This window comes from Somniosus microcephalus, chromosome 3 (genome assembly GCF_052327205.1).
Source record: "Somniosus microcephalus isolate GS21.2 chromosome 3, FLI_Smic_1.0, whole genome shotgun sequence".
NCBI lineage: Eukaryota > Metazoa > Chordata > Chondrichthyes > Squaliformes > Somniosidae > Somniosus > Somniosus microcephalus.
The window spans coordinates 249835600-249848958 of NC_140989.1; the positions used below are offsets into that span (position 1 = coordinate 249835600).

General features: G+C 45.6%; 1 protein-coding gene across 1 annotated transcript in view; it reads left to right on the forward strand.

The window, feature by feature from the left end:
- The window catches only part of LOC147121821 (procollagen galactosyltransferase 2-like), a 159743-nt gene that overhangs the window by 118669 nt on the left and 27715 nt on the right, over positions 1–13359 (forward strand). Inside the window, exons 7-10 of the mRNA XM_085978005.1 lie at positions 1237–1343; positions 3751–3883; positions 7126–7253; positions 9993–10199. Of these exons, the coding sequence (XP_085834131.1) occupies positions 1237–1343; positions 3751–3883; positions 7126–7253; positions 9993–10199 (575 nt within the window). The remainder of the gene's footprint in view (positions 1–1236; positions 1344–3750; positions 3884–7125; positions 7254–9992; positions 10200–13359) is intronic.

A 13359-nucleotide genomic window follows, 5' to 3' on the forward strand; every position in this document is an offset into this window, starting at 1 on the left:
TACTGGAAAGTGTGAGGTTATGCACTTTGGCAGGAAAAATCGTAGAGCAAGTTATTATCTTAATGGCAAGAAACTTGAAAGTACTGAAGTACAAAGGGATCTGGGGGTCCTGGTGCACGAAACTCAAAAGGTTAGTATGTAGGTGCAGCAAGTGATTAAGAAGGCCAATGGAATGTTGGCTTTCATTGCTAGGGGGATAGAATATAAAAATAGGGAGGTATTGCTTCAGTTGTACAAGGTATTGGTGAGACCGCACCTGGAATACTGCATACAGTTTTGGTGTCCATACTTAAGAAAGGACATACTTGCTCTCGAGTCAGTACAAAGAAGGTTCACTCGTTTAATCCCGGGGATGAGGGGATGGACATATGAGGAGAGGTTGAGTAGATTGGGACTCTACTGGAGTTCAGAAGAATGAGAGGCGATCTTATTGAAACATATAAGATTATGAAGGGGTTGGATCGGGTGGATGCAGGGAGGATGTTCCAGATGATGGGTGAAACTAGAACTAGGGGGCATAGTCTTAGAATAAGGGGCTGCTCTTTCAAAACTGAGATGAGGAGGAACTACTTCACTCAGAGGGTGGTAGGTCCATGGAATATGCTGCCCCAAAAAGCTGTCGAAGCTACATCATTACATAAATTTAAAACAGAAATAGACAGTTTCCTAGAAGAAAAGGGAATTAAGGGTTATGGGGAGCGGGCAGGAATTTGGACATGAGTCTAGGTTCGGATAGGTCATGGCCCTGTGGGTAGCGGAGCGGGCCCAGGGGCCGTGTAGCCTGATCCTGCTCCTGTTTCGTGTGTCTAATTCTGTTAGATTCAGGAGATAGTCCTGTCATAGTGGATTGGTGGTTAGGATCAGATCAGCCATGATCTTATTGAATGGCGGAGCAGGCTCGAGGGGCCAATTGGCCTACTCCTGCTCCTATTTCTTATGTTCTTATGTTCTTAAACGCACAAGTGTGAATGTTATGAGAACTGTGGAGTTAGTCAGGAGGTATTGACCCACAATCAGTTTCTAAAAGGATGGTTCTAAAAATACGCACAGCAAATATTAGATGCAGATGGTTTACTTGTCCCTTCTTTTAAGAAAAAAGTTCCCAGTGTGGCTTGTTGGAGACATAAACCACCAGTGGTATATAAAAGCACATGTAAACTGAGAGGAATGTTGAAAACAGTGTGCAATTGTTGCCAGGTCATTAGTGGTAATCAGTTATTTTGAACTTGTGTTTAGATCTTCATGATAAATCTCAAGCGTAGAACAGACAGGAGGGAACGAATGCTCCGCACACTTTACGAACAGGATATTGAAGTCAAGGTAGCAGATGCTGTGGATGGGAAGTAAGTACTGATCCTGAAGAAAAGAAAATATATACATTAACCCCATTAAGATCCTGTTTACACATCAGACACATATTGGGGGCGATTTTCTCACTGGAGGCGAGATGGAGGCGGGTTTCGGTTTGGGTGGGTTTGAAACCTGCCTCTACTGATAGTTTTCAAAAAATTGCGATTTTTCCCATGATTGGCCACTTGATTTCAGAGGTGTTGGATGCCCTTGGTCAATTAGTGTTTTGGGACTGAAACTCGCCTCTGCTGACATCACTTTTCCAGTCTGATTTTATGGCTTCTTGCTGCCTTGGCTCACTCCACAGGATTTCGGCCTATGCTGCATCACCTGCAACATATTCTGAGAAACTACTATGTCCAAATCCAAGGCAAGGGCCTCCCCGAGGCTCTCGGATGAGGCGCTGCAAATGTTGTTTGAGTGGGTGACAGCTAGCATGGAGGTGCTCTTCCACTCATCTGGGAGGAAGAGGCCTGCCAAAGAAACCAAGGCTGTGTGGGTACAGCTGGCAAGGGATATAACCTCCAGATCTGTTTGCAGATTGGGAGAATGTTTCTGTGTATTGATGAAGTGCCGTCCCTGTTGGAAAGCATTAAAATGATTTGATGCCAAAATGTTGGCGTTATGGCATCTGTTCTTTCACTTTAGGCAGTTCCACATTGCGGCCTCCGCCACACTTGCGTTGTCAGGTTGGTGGCCAGAGTGAAAGGAGGCCAGAAAGTCATGCCCATTGTCAATGATGTCCTAGGCTGGAGCCAAGGACATGTGCCAACTTGGGCAACCTATGCAAATCTGGCCATGATAAGTGCATCCTGGGCAGCCATGTGCTCGCGTGCTGCCGCTGCTGCTGGTCGATACACCGGCGCTCTGACCTCCTCCTGCTCCTCTTCCAGATCCTCCTCCTCAGCCTCCTCCTCCTCATCTTCATCTGAGGTCCATGGAGAAAGAAAACAAATGGTTTCCATGCTGCTTGCAGATGCCTACGCGGGGAAGCGCTCATTGCAAGCGGGGAGAGGGTCTTCCAAGGAAGTCCCACTGTTGATAGATTCAAGCTGCAGCACCTCTGACTTCGGAAGGCCTTCTAAAAGTGCTGAAAGGCCTTTTAAAGCAAAGTTCTGGCATCTGCAAGTAATCCTTGATGAAATAAACAATATATTGTTGGACCTGCGGCTGTGAGGAGACCACCCACGAGCTAAACCTGGCGGGGTTTAGGAGGGTCGTGGAACACGCCGAAATGCTCGAAAAATCACAAGGGCCTCTCAAAATAGGCTTAGAGAGGCCCTTACCGAGCATTTAATGATGTTAACTCACGCTATGGCCAGCTGGAGGCGGGACCATTTCCCGACCTCCAAAACCGGCACCGGCAAAATCCCGCGGAGGCGAGTTGGAGGCGGGTTCCGAACCCGCCCTCATTGTTTCTGATTTTCCCGCCTTTCCCACCTCCAAACCCGCCTCCTCCGACGTCAGAAAATCGCCCCCATGACTTTTCTTCAGTGTATATTGCTTTTGGCATAATTTTATTTATTGGAAAAAATCAGGGCAAAAAATTCTGACATCTTTTCCACTGACTTGGGTTGCCATCTTTCACCATTTCGATGGGTGCTAATGGGGCCCGGTTGCTTAAATGGATTGGCTTCCCACTGAAGCCCATGCATCTCATGGGCTACCTGCCCAGGAGTTAAAATTCTCCCTTAAAGCTTCTATTATTATTACATATAAAGTGAACGCATTTGACTTTGTGGTAGTAATTTTAAATCCCTGCAGCAGTGTGCAAATAAATATGTTAAGTTACTGCTTATTTTTTGGGTAATGATTTATCCAGCACCCATATTTTCCCATTTATTCTAGTACCAGCACAGGGTCCCAGGGACAAGTAGAGGGAAAAAAAGGGAATTCTAGCCAGGAAATAAAATGCAATGACCCAAACCAGCTGGAATGAGGATAGAAAGAGATTACTGGAGAATCGATAGAAAAGACACCGAGGTTGTGAACAGTCAGGTTCAGGTTGTGACCAGCTCGGAATGCGGATGAAATAAGAGACGATGGTGCTGAGCTTTTAATAGGAACCCAACAGAACGGCTTTGGTCTTGCCAATGTTGCGATGAATTGATATTGGACCAGAAGGCATGAGGTTTATGCTGCAACCAGTATGCATCACTAGCAGCTCAGGACAGGTTTTCAAACAGTGCCATCAAACAGTATGGTAATATAAGATTGACACACCTAAGTTGCAAACCTTGCATTGGATCTGATGCAGTAGGACTGGGGCATGATGCTGACAGGAAAAACTGCAGGTACCGTTTCCATTGTAGGTCATTCCACGCCATGAAGGGTTGCACTCCATATTGGGTCTTAAAAGAAACATGGTATAATAATGTGACACATGTTTTGTACTGACAGAGCCCTCAACTCAAGCCACCTGAAAGCACTTAACATTGAAATGTTGCCAGGGTACCATGACCCATACTCAGGAAGAATACTGACGCGGGGAGAAATAGGCTGCTTCCTGAGCCATTATTACATCTGGAAAGAGGTAAGAAGATTGATCCTAATGTACATATTCCTGTATTTTAGGTGTTTGTGGATATGTTGTCACATAACGTGTATTTATCTAGCTCCAAAGATTCCATTAGAACTCCCAATGCTTCAGAATGGTCCATCACTTGAGGTAAATGCTTCTGAATATTTTATATTGCCCGGTGTGGAGACATGGGTGATTTTACCAATGGGGAGCTTTTGGAGGCCGGACTCCCACTTGTCGGGTTTCAGTCCCGCCTCCATCAACTTCTGGCCAACCCACGCTATTTTCCCTTGATTGACCTTGTTAAGCCCACCCAGCGGGTTTAGCAGGCTAATTAAAGGAAAGCCAGTTGCAGAGAACTTCAACATATGACGTTTCATCTGTCAAAAATTTTTGACAGATGAATTGTCATCGTTTGACAGCTCTGTGAAGCTGTCAAACGTTGACATTCTCTGTAGTTTGATAGGGCTTGAATTCAAGACCTCATCAAACAGCTTTCTTTTGCAGAAATGAGATGGTTGATGCATTGGAGAATGCAACGGCCATCTGTCATCTCTACCGCGGAGGTGCGAGATTCTCCGCATACTCACCAACTGAAGCCTGAAGGAAGAAACAAAGTTAAGTACACTTTTACTAACACTTTGCACTTACCTCAGATACTCACCTCTCCACTCTTGCACTCATCACTTACCTTCACAGCGCACTTTTGCGCCTCCCCCCCCCCCCCCCCGACCCCCGCAGACCCAGTGCTCGCCTCGGTGACTCTGGCAGGTTTTGGAGCCTTCGGGAAGCCCACACTTGTGAGGGTAAAAAGGGGATAATCCTATTTTCTGCCTGTTAACTACCTGTTAACTTGCAGTTAATAGGCTTTAATCCCTTCCTGCCTCCAAGGAGACGGGACGCGGCGCGGGACGGCTACCCGCCTCCTAGGAAAATGGCATGGAGGCGGGTTGGGCACCCGCCCCCAAATTCTGCCATTTTCCCAGCAGTCTCGCCTCCATATCCGCCTCCCCAGGGCTGGCAAGATCGCGCCCATTATAGATTCAGAAACAAAAACTTTGCTTAGTGTTTGTTTCGTTGAGAGTGAGCCTCGCACTTTTTTATGAAGAGTGTTCCCCCTCTCCTCTCTTGGGCCTGCAATGCCATCTCTGACAGAGATAGGGCTCTGTCCTACTCAGATTATAATATTTCAGTTACGTAGGCAATCCGCACTATATGCAGTATGGCCCAGGGTAAAAAAAGGGTCGATTGTTAGCCCTGAGGCGTGCTGCATCCCATTCACTACTTTGCAGGAAGTTGAATTTTGGTTGGCAAGAGGCATGGGCCTGCTCAGGGAATCTGCCCCTTGAGGTGAGCCCGAGTGAAGAGTTTTGGGAGAACGGCCCGAACTGTAACATCATCAGAGGCTGAGTGGGCCTGGTCACTGACCCAGTGTAATCCTCTGCCAGCATCTCTCTGAAATTGGATGCTTAGAAAATGTACAAGGCTGCCGTGGGGAATAGCTAATCGCTGATCCTCCCTATTACCTCTGGGAGGAATAGGGGGCTTCTGCTTGAGGGCTCGCCCCTGGCGGCAGAGCCTAGATAAGGATCTTACTAGGTGCGGGATCATAGGCATGAATGCACGTCCCAGCAATCCATGGATTAACCTGTTCTTCCTCCAGCACAATGCTGTAAGTGTTCACCAATCTTTTGAGTGGCAGCCTTTCTCCCTGTTGTGGCACAGATTGTAACTTTACAGCAGTAATGTGCATATCAAGGGTCAAGCGTTTATTCACCTTGTAAAACTGACCAACATACGAGGCTATTCGATAGCACGACCTGTCTGTACAGCTCAGCAGTGCGACACAGACCTCTGTACATAACCCATTGTGAAAGCTTTTGGATCAACCGAAAAATGAACACTGATCCTAAAAGACCACTTCTATGGCTTACAACTGTTAGCCATTTTATACAGAAGCCACCTGAGAACAGATCTCCTTTCTATCTCGGCCTGAATCTCCGAGCTGATATCTAATGCACATTCAATTTAGATACCAGTATAGTGTACACGTTGCACAAAAGCCAAAACAGACCCAAGTATCATCTCTCCTTCTGAGGATAAATATGTTTTTTTCTGTATGGTTGATTTATACCATTTATACAATGCCTGTGTATTTATTGGGGCACGCTGGACAAATTTACCAGCCCCTCCACTCCAGCACTATCACATGTCGTGATCGCAGATACTAGCTCCTCAGTTATGGTAGCTTTACAACTTTTCTGTTGTACAATGTACATGTACAGGGCTGACCACAAGACATGATGTGAGTTATGCATCACTAGGTGTGAGTGAATCGGCAATCTTTTTCCAATGTCTAGTGTACAATTAGCTGTCTGTTTTGACAGTGTTTGCCAAAAATCCCTCTTTGCGCATTTTCAAAATTGATGGGTTGATAATTTCATCCTTCACATTTAAAATAACAGGTTTGGGCACCCAGACAAATAACCACTGACCTCAGTCATTAACTTGAATGAGAATTGCTGTTGGATCCCAGAAGCTATTTAACAAAGAAAATAGCGCCACCTATGCCTAGAGAAAGGAACTACTTGCACTGAATTCACTGGCTTCAACCACAGCAGGGGTTGATTAACATCATTGTATTTAAGTTTGACCCTTACAAAAGATTTGGAAGACAGTTATTGAAATAAATACGCCATTTCAACTATTTAATTTAGAAATTAAACATGTGCCAGTTCCCAGATCAAAATGTCCTTATTTTAGTAAATGTGCTCATTAGCAGCGGCAAATAGGAACGCAGGAACAGGAGGAGGCCATTCAGCCCCTTGAGCCTGTTCCGCCATTCAATTAGATCATGGCTGGTCTGTATCATAACTCCACCTATCCACCTTGGCTCTGTAACTCTTATTACCCTTGTCTAACAATAATCTATCAACCTCAGTTTTGACATTTTCAATTGACCCCCCAGCCTCAACAGCTTTTTAGGGCGAGAGTTCCAGATTTCCTTTACCCTTTGTGTGAAGAAGTGCTTCCTGAACATCACCCCTAAATGGCCCAGCTCTAATTTTAAGCTTATGCCCCCTTGTTCTGGACTCCCCCACCAGAGAAAATCGTTTCTCTCTATCTACCCTATCATATCCTTTAATAATCTTAAACACTTCAATTAGATCACCCCTTAACCTTCAATATTCAAGGGAATACAAGCCTAGTGTATGCAACAAAACAGTTTTAAATGCTGTGTCTCTGTGATGCAGGTCATTGACCGAGGGCTGGAGAAGACTCTCGTCTTAGAAGATGACAATAGGTTTGAACCACATTTTCGAAGAAAGATAACAAAGCTAATGGAAGATATCGAGGAGAACCAGCTGGACTGGGACCTGATGTGAGTCCGGTTGTATAACAACGGATTACAAATACTTGATATTGAACATTGCAGAACCTGCCTGTTTCACCAGTTTTCTAAATTAGATTTTTACAGAGCCAGATAGTACACTGGACTGTGCAACCAGTAACCCTCATTTCTTGTATAAGTCGAGGTGACTACATGTCGCAGCTTGACTAGAACAGTTCTCACCTGACTTAAAAACAGAAAATGCTGAAAATCACTCGGCAAGTCAGGCAGCATCTGTGGAGAGAGAAACAGTATTAACATTTCAGGTCAATAACCTTTCATCAGAACTGGAAGAAGTTAGAGATTTAACATGTTTTAAGCAAGTACAGAGCCAGGGTGAAGGAGGGAAGAGGGAGGAGGAGGAAAGCGTCTGTGATAGGGTGGAGGGATTAAATGATTGGAAAAAGGGATGGGGTCAGAAGAAAGTGAATGGGAAGAAGGATCTTGAGGGGCATTGGTATCTAAGAGTTGTTGAAGCTTGCAGTCCTTGAAACCTGAAAGGAAGGAAAAAGGTATTTGTTAAAGCACCGAATGAAATCGAACTGCGGACCAGAACAACTCTGAAACAGGGTGAGTCGGTGTTGCTGAAGTCTCACCTGTTCAGTACTCGGGAGTCCATGGGAGGTCTTGGGGTTTTGGTGCGTGTGTGTCTGTGTTTCCTCTCCTGGGTTTAAATAGTCTACTGGAGACTGAAGGTATCTGTTTAACAACATATTTTGTTAAATGCTAAGCACGCACCCGCTGCTTGTAAAGAGGCATTTGCAGTTTTCAGTTGCTGGCTGTATGCATTATTACAAATTTGCAGCCAACTGCTATAGACTGGGTGTTGGTGCACACCTCCTGTATGAGACTCTTCATATACTGCACCCTCAAATATAATGGCCTTGTCGGTGATACAGAACCCTCCCTGCAAGGTGCTGTCTTTATAATACGCTATAGATCCCAAGGAAAGCATTACAAAAAGGGGCTGACTCAATTTATTGGCCTTGATCTCAAACTACACTGTTGTTTAAAAAAAGCTATTGTCCATCAAAGGGTCAATATTTATTTTCCTTGTGAACAGACAAATGTCAGAAATCATTTGTGCCTTATTTGGTTATTTCTTCCCAGTGACAAATCTTGAGTCCAGCGGTTCACAGCAAAAGTTTATAATATAGATATGAAAGTAATACTTGCATGTTTGCTTTTGTTCATCAGTTGGTTGATGAAAAACAGATGTCAAAATAATTCAACATGTTCTGTTGTATCAATGTAAGGAATGGAAATTGTTCTAAGGTTCCAATCGTATGAGCTGGGCAATTTATCTCACAGATGCTGCCAGACCTGCTGAGTATCTCCAGCATTTTCTGTTTTAATTTAGCTCACCATATGGATAGAAGCTACTGTCGTTTTTAAGAGTCGCCACTCACGCTGAAAAATGGGGGAGACACCTGAGGCCCACCTGACCTGATTTTCAAGAGGGCTTTGAAATAGACGTCCAGCGCATTTGCTTGCACCAATTTGGTGCCCTACGCTGTTTGTAGGACCACGGCACAATTTTCAAGTGCCAGCGGGCAGACGCGCGCACTGGCGCTCCGCTCAGTAGTACTGGATGTAGAGCAGCTTAACCAGCGTCCTTAAAGGGGCCACTGGAGGCTGCTCTAAAAATAGCAACAAATTAAGCGGTGACATTGATTTTAGATGGGTTGGCGATGCAATTATACAATTTTACAGGATCGACATATGCGCTTGGCTTTAATCCCCACACTTTCGTAATTTTAAGAAATGCCCTTGGCTATGGCCTACGCAGGCTTTTTCTTTGAATACTCATTTAAAAAATACCTCTGCCAAACTTAAATCTAAAAAAGCCTTCAACTTCTGGGGTCGATCTGATGTGGCAGGCTAGACATTGGCCTTTCATATCTGAGTGTTGATTCTAATCCCGCCTAGGCTGATGGGATGAATATCTGCTGTGTTGACTACAGTGGCCCTAAGGGAAATGAGTATGGGCAGTCTCAGTTTAGCTCTTAGTCGGAATGGGCTCACAGCAGGAAGTCTCCCCTGTAATTCAGCGCTAAATCGGGAATGTCACTCAGTGAGGTCATAGGATGGTGCAGTAGGATGTTGCCCTTCTGATTTGGGGCTGAAGCACGTTGGAGCTTTACTTTGCACCTGGCCACGTTAAACCTGACCCGGGAGCGCTCCATGCTGGCATTGGTTGGAAGAATAGAAAGTTCTCCATGCGGCTAACATCCCTCGCCTTGATGAGTTTATAAAAAAAAATGTATTACTTTTTACTTCAAAGTGCCTGACTTCCTGGTCAGAACTGCTATCTTCATGTAATTCCTGAGGTTCAAATAACGAGGCTCAGTATGGGAAACTGTGAGTAGAAGCTGAGTAGTACAATGTCACGAATCAGTGGCCAGCCTCAGAAACGACGTGAAGATAGTGGCTCCAATTGGGAGACCAGTCACTGTCAGGTCAAAGCAAGTGGGTATGGGTGAACTCTTTATGTCAAGGCCTGTCCTCGAGTATTCCTTTTAAGTTAATATTGCTGCTATTATTTTGCATTACACCTGCATCCTGAATATTTTGTCCAATTACTCTTTAGAAGTATTTTTCTCTTAACTGAACAAGTGTGTTATCTCTGCGCCACTCTGGGTTTAGGACCTGGAATTGTTGCAGGACTATATCTAACCTGCCCCTTCCCCACAAAGTCACTTACATTTTCCATTCTTGCTTTTACTTCAGCTACATTGGTCGGAAGCGGATGCAAGTGCAACAGCCAGAAAAGTCTGTGCCTGGCATTATGAACCTAGTAGAAGCAGATTATTCCTACTGGACGCTGGCCTACATCATATCCCAGCAAGGGGCCAAAAAACTGCTGGCGGCTGAGCCTTTTGGGAAGATGTTGCCGGTAGATGAATTTCTACCCATCATGTACAATAAACACCCAGTGTAAGTAACTGACAGATGTCTGGGCGGTGGTGAGGAAGAGGAGGCCTGGTTCAGCAATGAAGAGCAGCCGAGGACATTTGAATCTCTTACCATATATAGCATCGATTGAGAAAAGTAGTGTTAGAGATGCAGGTGTCTAATGATTTCCACAGTAGAGATGCTTCTTGACGGGTGCAGAGCTGATAGAGCCCACAATAGCAGTAGGGTACTGGAATCTCATTGACGAGGCCTGAATCTAAATTCGATCTGACCTGTCAATCACCCTTGATTGACTGATTGCTCACAGCAGGTAGGTTCACTTGCTGTCAGCCAGATTACTTGATGGAGCGTTTTTTCATCCGCGAGTACTTCATCTGAGGGGGACGGGTGCTGTTGGCAAGAACGTATACATCCCTGTCACTAGCTCAAATTGGACTCGACGAGACTGACGGTAAATAAAGCTTAAATTCCATCCTACCACCACTAGATTGCCAGGGATTCAAACTCATAACCCTTCCCCATTGACTGGCATAGACTTGACATATTCACATGGAGGGTAGTGGAAACCTGGAACTCTCTCCCCTAAAAAACTGCTGAGGCTAGGGGTCAATTGTAAATTTCAGAACCAAGATTGATAGATTTTTGTTAGGCCAGGGTATTAAGGGTTATGGAGCCAATGGAGTTGGGCTACAGATCAGCCATGATCTAACTGAATGGTAGAACAGGCTTGAGGGGCTGAATGGCCTACTCCTGTTCCTATGTTCCTAGCTCATATTCCCAAGTAGACTTCCTCCTATTTCAAGTGTGCCAACCCCAATATCTGAGTGAGTAAATGCCACCATTTGGTGTGGCACCGAACCATGTACATTGGGCAAGTCCTAAGTTTAATTGCTGGTTTGTGCTGAGTCAGGTAATCGTAGCTTTGGGTAACACTGGGAGGTTAGAGTTGGCCTCACCATCCTCAAGCTAAGGAGGTGCAAAATCAGCCATGGCTTCTGTTGCTGATAGTTACCTAGCGATCCAGTACTAGAAGGGTGAGCTTGTTCATACTGGGCGAGGATAGGATTGGACTTGGTACTCACTGTCCATGCTCAGAAGGGAAGAATGACCAATTTGGGGGAGATACTAGAGGGCTCCTGGTAGCTCTGGTTCTGGACACTACCAGAAATAACTGGCTTCAGGAGAATAGGCAGAAAATCAAAGAAGGAAATAAAAGTACTAATTCAAGGGGCTGAATTTTGCCGGCGCTCAGAGTGCGGGTTTGGAGGCGGGTCCGCTGTCAAAATCACAAAGATTGACAGCGGGTCGGTATCCCGCTGTAAACCCACCTCCTTGTCAGTTTCCCAAATGTCGGGTCTGTCATCCCTGAACCAACCCAACACCAAGCGGCGGGTCAGCCAATTTGGATACTTAAAAGCTTATTAAAAGGTAGTTAAGAACCACTTTCCCATGTACTTACCATTTTACCAGGTTTTCAACGAGGTCCCTGGAGAGCAACTATCACGTCAGGTAAGTATGTTGGGTTCTCAATCACTGGATTGCTGTGAATAGGTGAAAGCTGCAAAAGTGGTCTAAAACCTATCATTTCACAGCTGTTCACTTCCCAATCTTAGAAGCTGGAGCATTAATGATTTGGAACCCACTTTTGAGCTTTATGCACTTTTGAAGTGTTTAGAGTAATCTCTCTATCCAGTGTCACCTCCTTGGAACAACCTATCTCAACATTGACAGATTACTTCTGTCATCTCAACCTCACCTGCCATCTACTCCATCAGCATCGGTGCCCTTGAAAAAATCTCACCTTGGTCCTCAGAATCCCAACACAATCAGCCCCAACACCAGCATCACCAGGCATACCAGCAGCACCAACATCCACATCAACCTTCTCCGCAATCAATTGATGCTGCACTGGACACAGGGCATCATCATCCGTGCACATTGCTGCCCGGGACGCCAGCGATGGCCTCACCATGGCCAGATTTGCTTCACTAAACACTGTACACCCTGGCTGCCAGATGATGCACCAGGTTGGCACCACCCCACACCAACACCATAAAGCATCCCTACAATGTCAAAGCCATTCCTTTCACACTCATCACCATTGGTTGGGGGGGTGGTACCCTTGTGTCTCACCATTCACTGGAACTCACTAAGACACTTTCAAAGTGCACACAAATCTGTCCAAGAACGCAAAGTGGTGACAATAAGGATTTCAATGCTTGACAACACAATAACAGAAAGCTTATATGAACATTGGCAAAACACCCAAGTGCCTACCCTTGTGTGTTGTTAGTTGGTATGATTGGACTAGGATGAGGGTGAGTGTGAGGGTTGGCTAGTGAGATGGGGACGTGATAATGTAGATAGAGAGGGATGGGTGGAGGTGCAAGGGAAGTTGGTGTGTGTAAGCATGTGCAGGAGATGGGTAGGGAAGGCAGAGTGATGGGGATGTGATGAATGGCACAGCAGGATGAGGTTGAGTGTGGCTTTGCAATAACATTTCATGATCTACTGTGATCATTGAAAGGTTTGCGCCGCTTCAGCCAGGTCATCCTGACAACATCCCTGCTTGTGCCCTCCTGTGCAATGTGCAACCAGGCTGCGTTGGTCTCCTGGGGAGGTCTCCACTTCCCATTGGAAGGGAAGAGAACCTCCCTGTGTGCTGTGACTCCCTCCATAAGAATATGGGAGAGGCTGGGTACAGCTGTGCACCTTTGTGCAGTGCTCGTCAGTGTTTGAAGCAACTCAATGCTGTAGAACACTGACAACAGAATGTGGACATGATCCCTTTAAGGAAACCGGCTGATGACATATCATCAAATGACATCATCAAACCCGCTTCCTTTTAAATGGCCGGGACCTTCACACAGCAGGCTTGACAAGCCCAATCAGGGCAAAATCACTTGGAGGAGGCAGGATGAAGACGGGAGCGGAGTTTGAGGCCGCTGTCTGCTCCGGCCGCACCGGACTCACCAGGGCTTGCGAAATCGTGGCCAAGGAGTGGCATTTTCAGAAGGTGAAGGGCTGGAAATCACAGCTCTCATGGACAGAAAATCGTGGGCTACAGCCTCACAATTCCTAAACTGTGCTCTCTGTGATTGCTGATCCTTGCCGGAAGTGTCTAATCATGGAATCAGCCCTAAAATGCTCCCACCCAAATAAACCGCAAAGAGTTGAATCC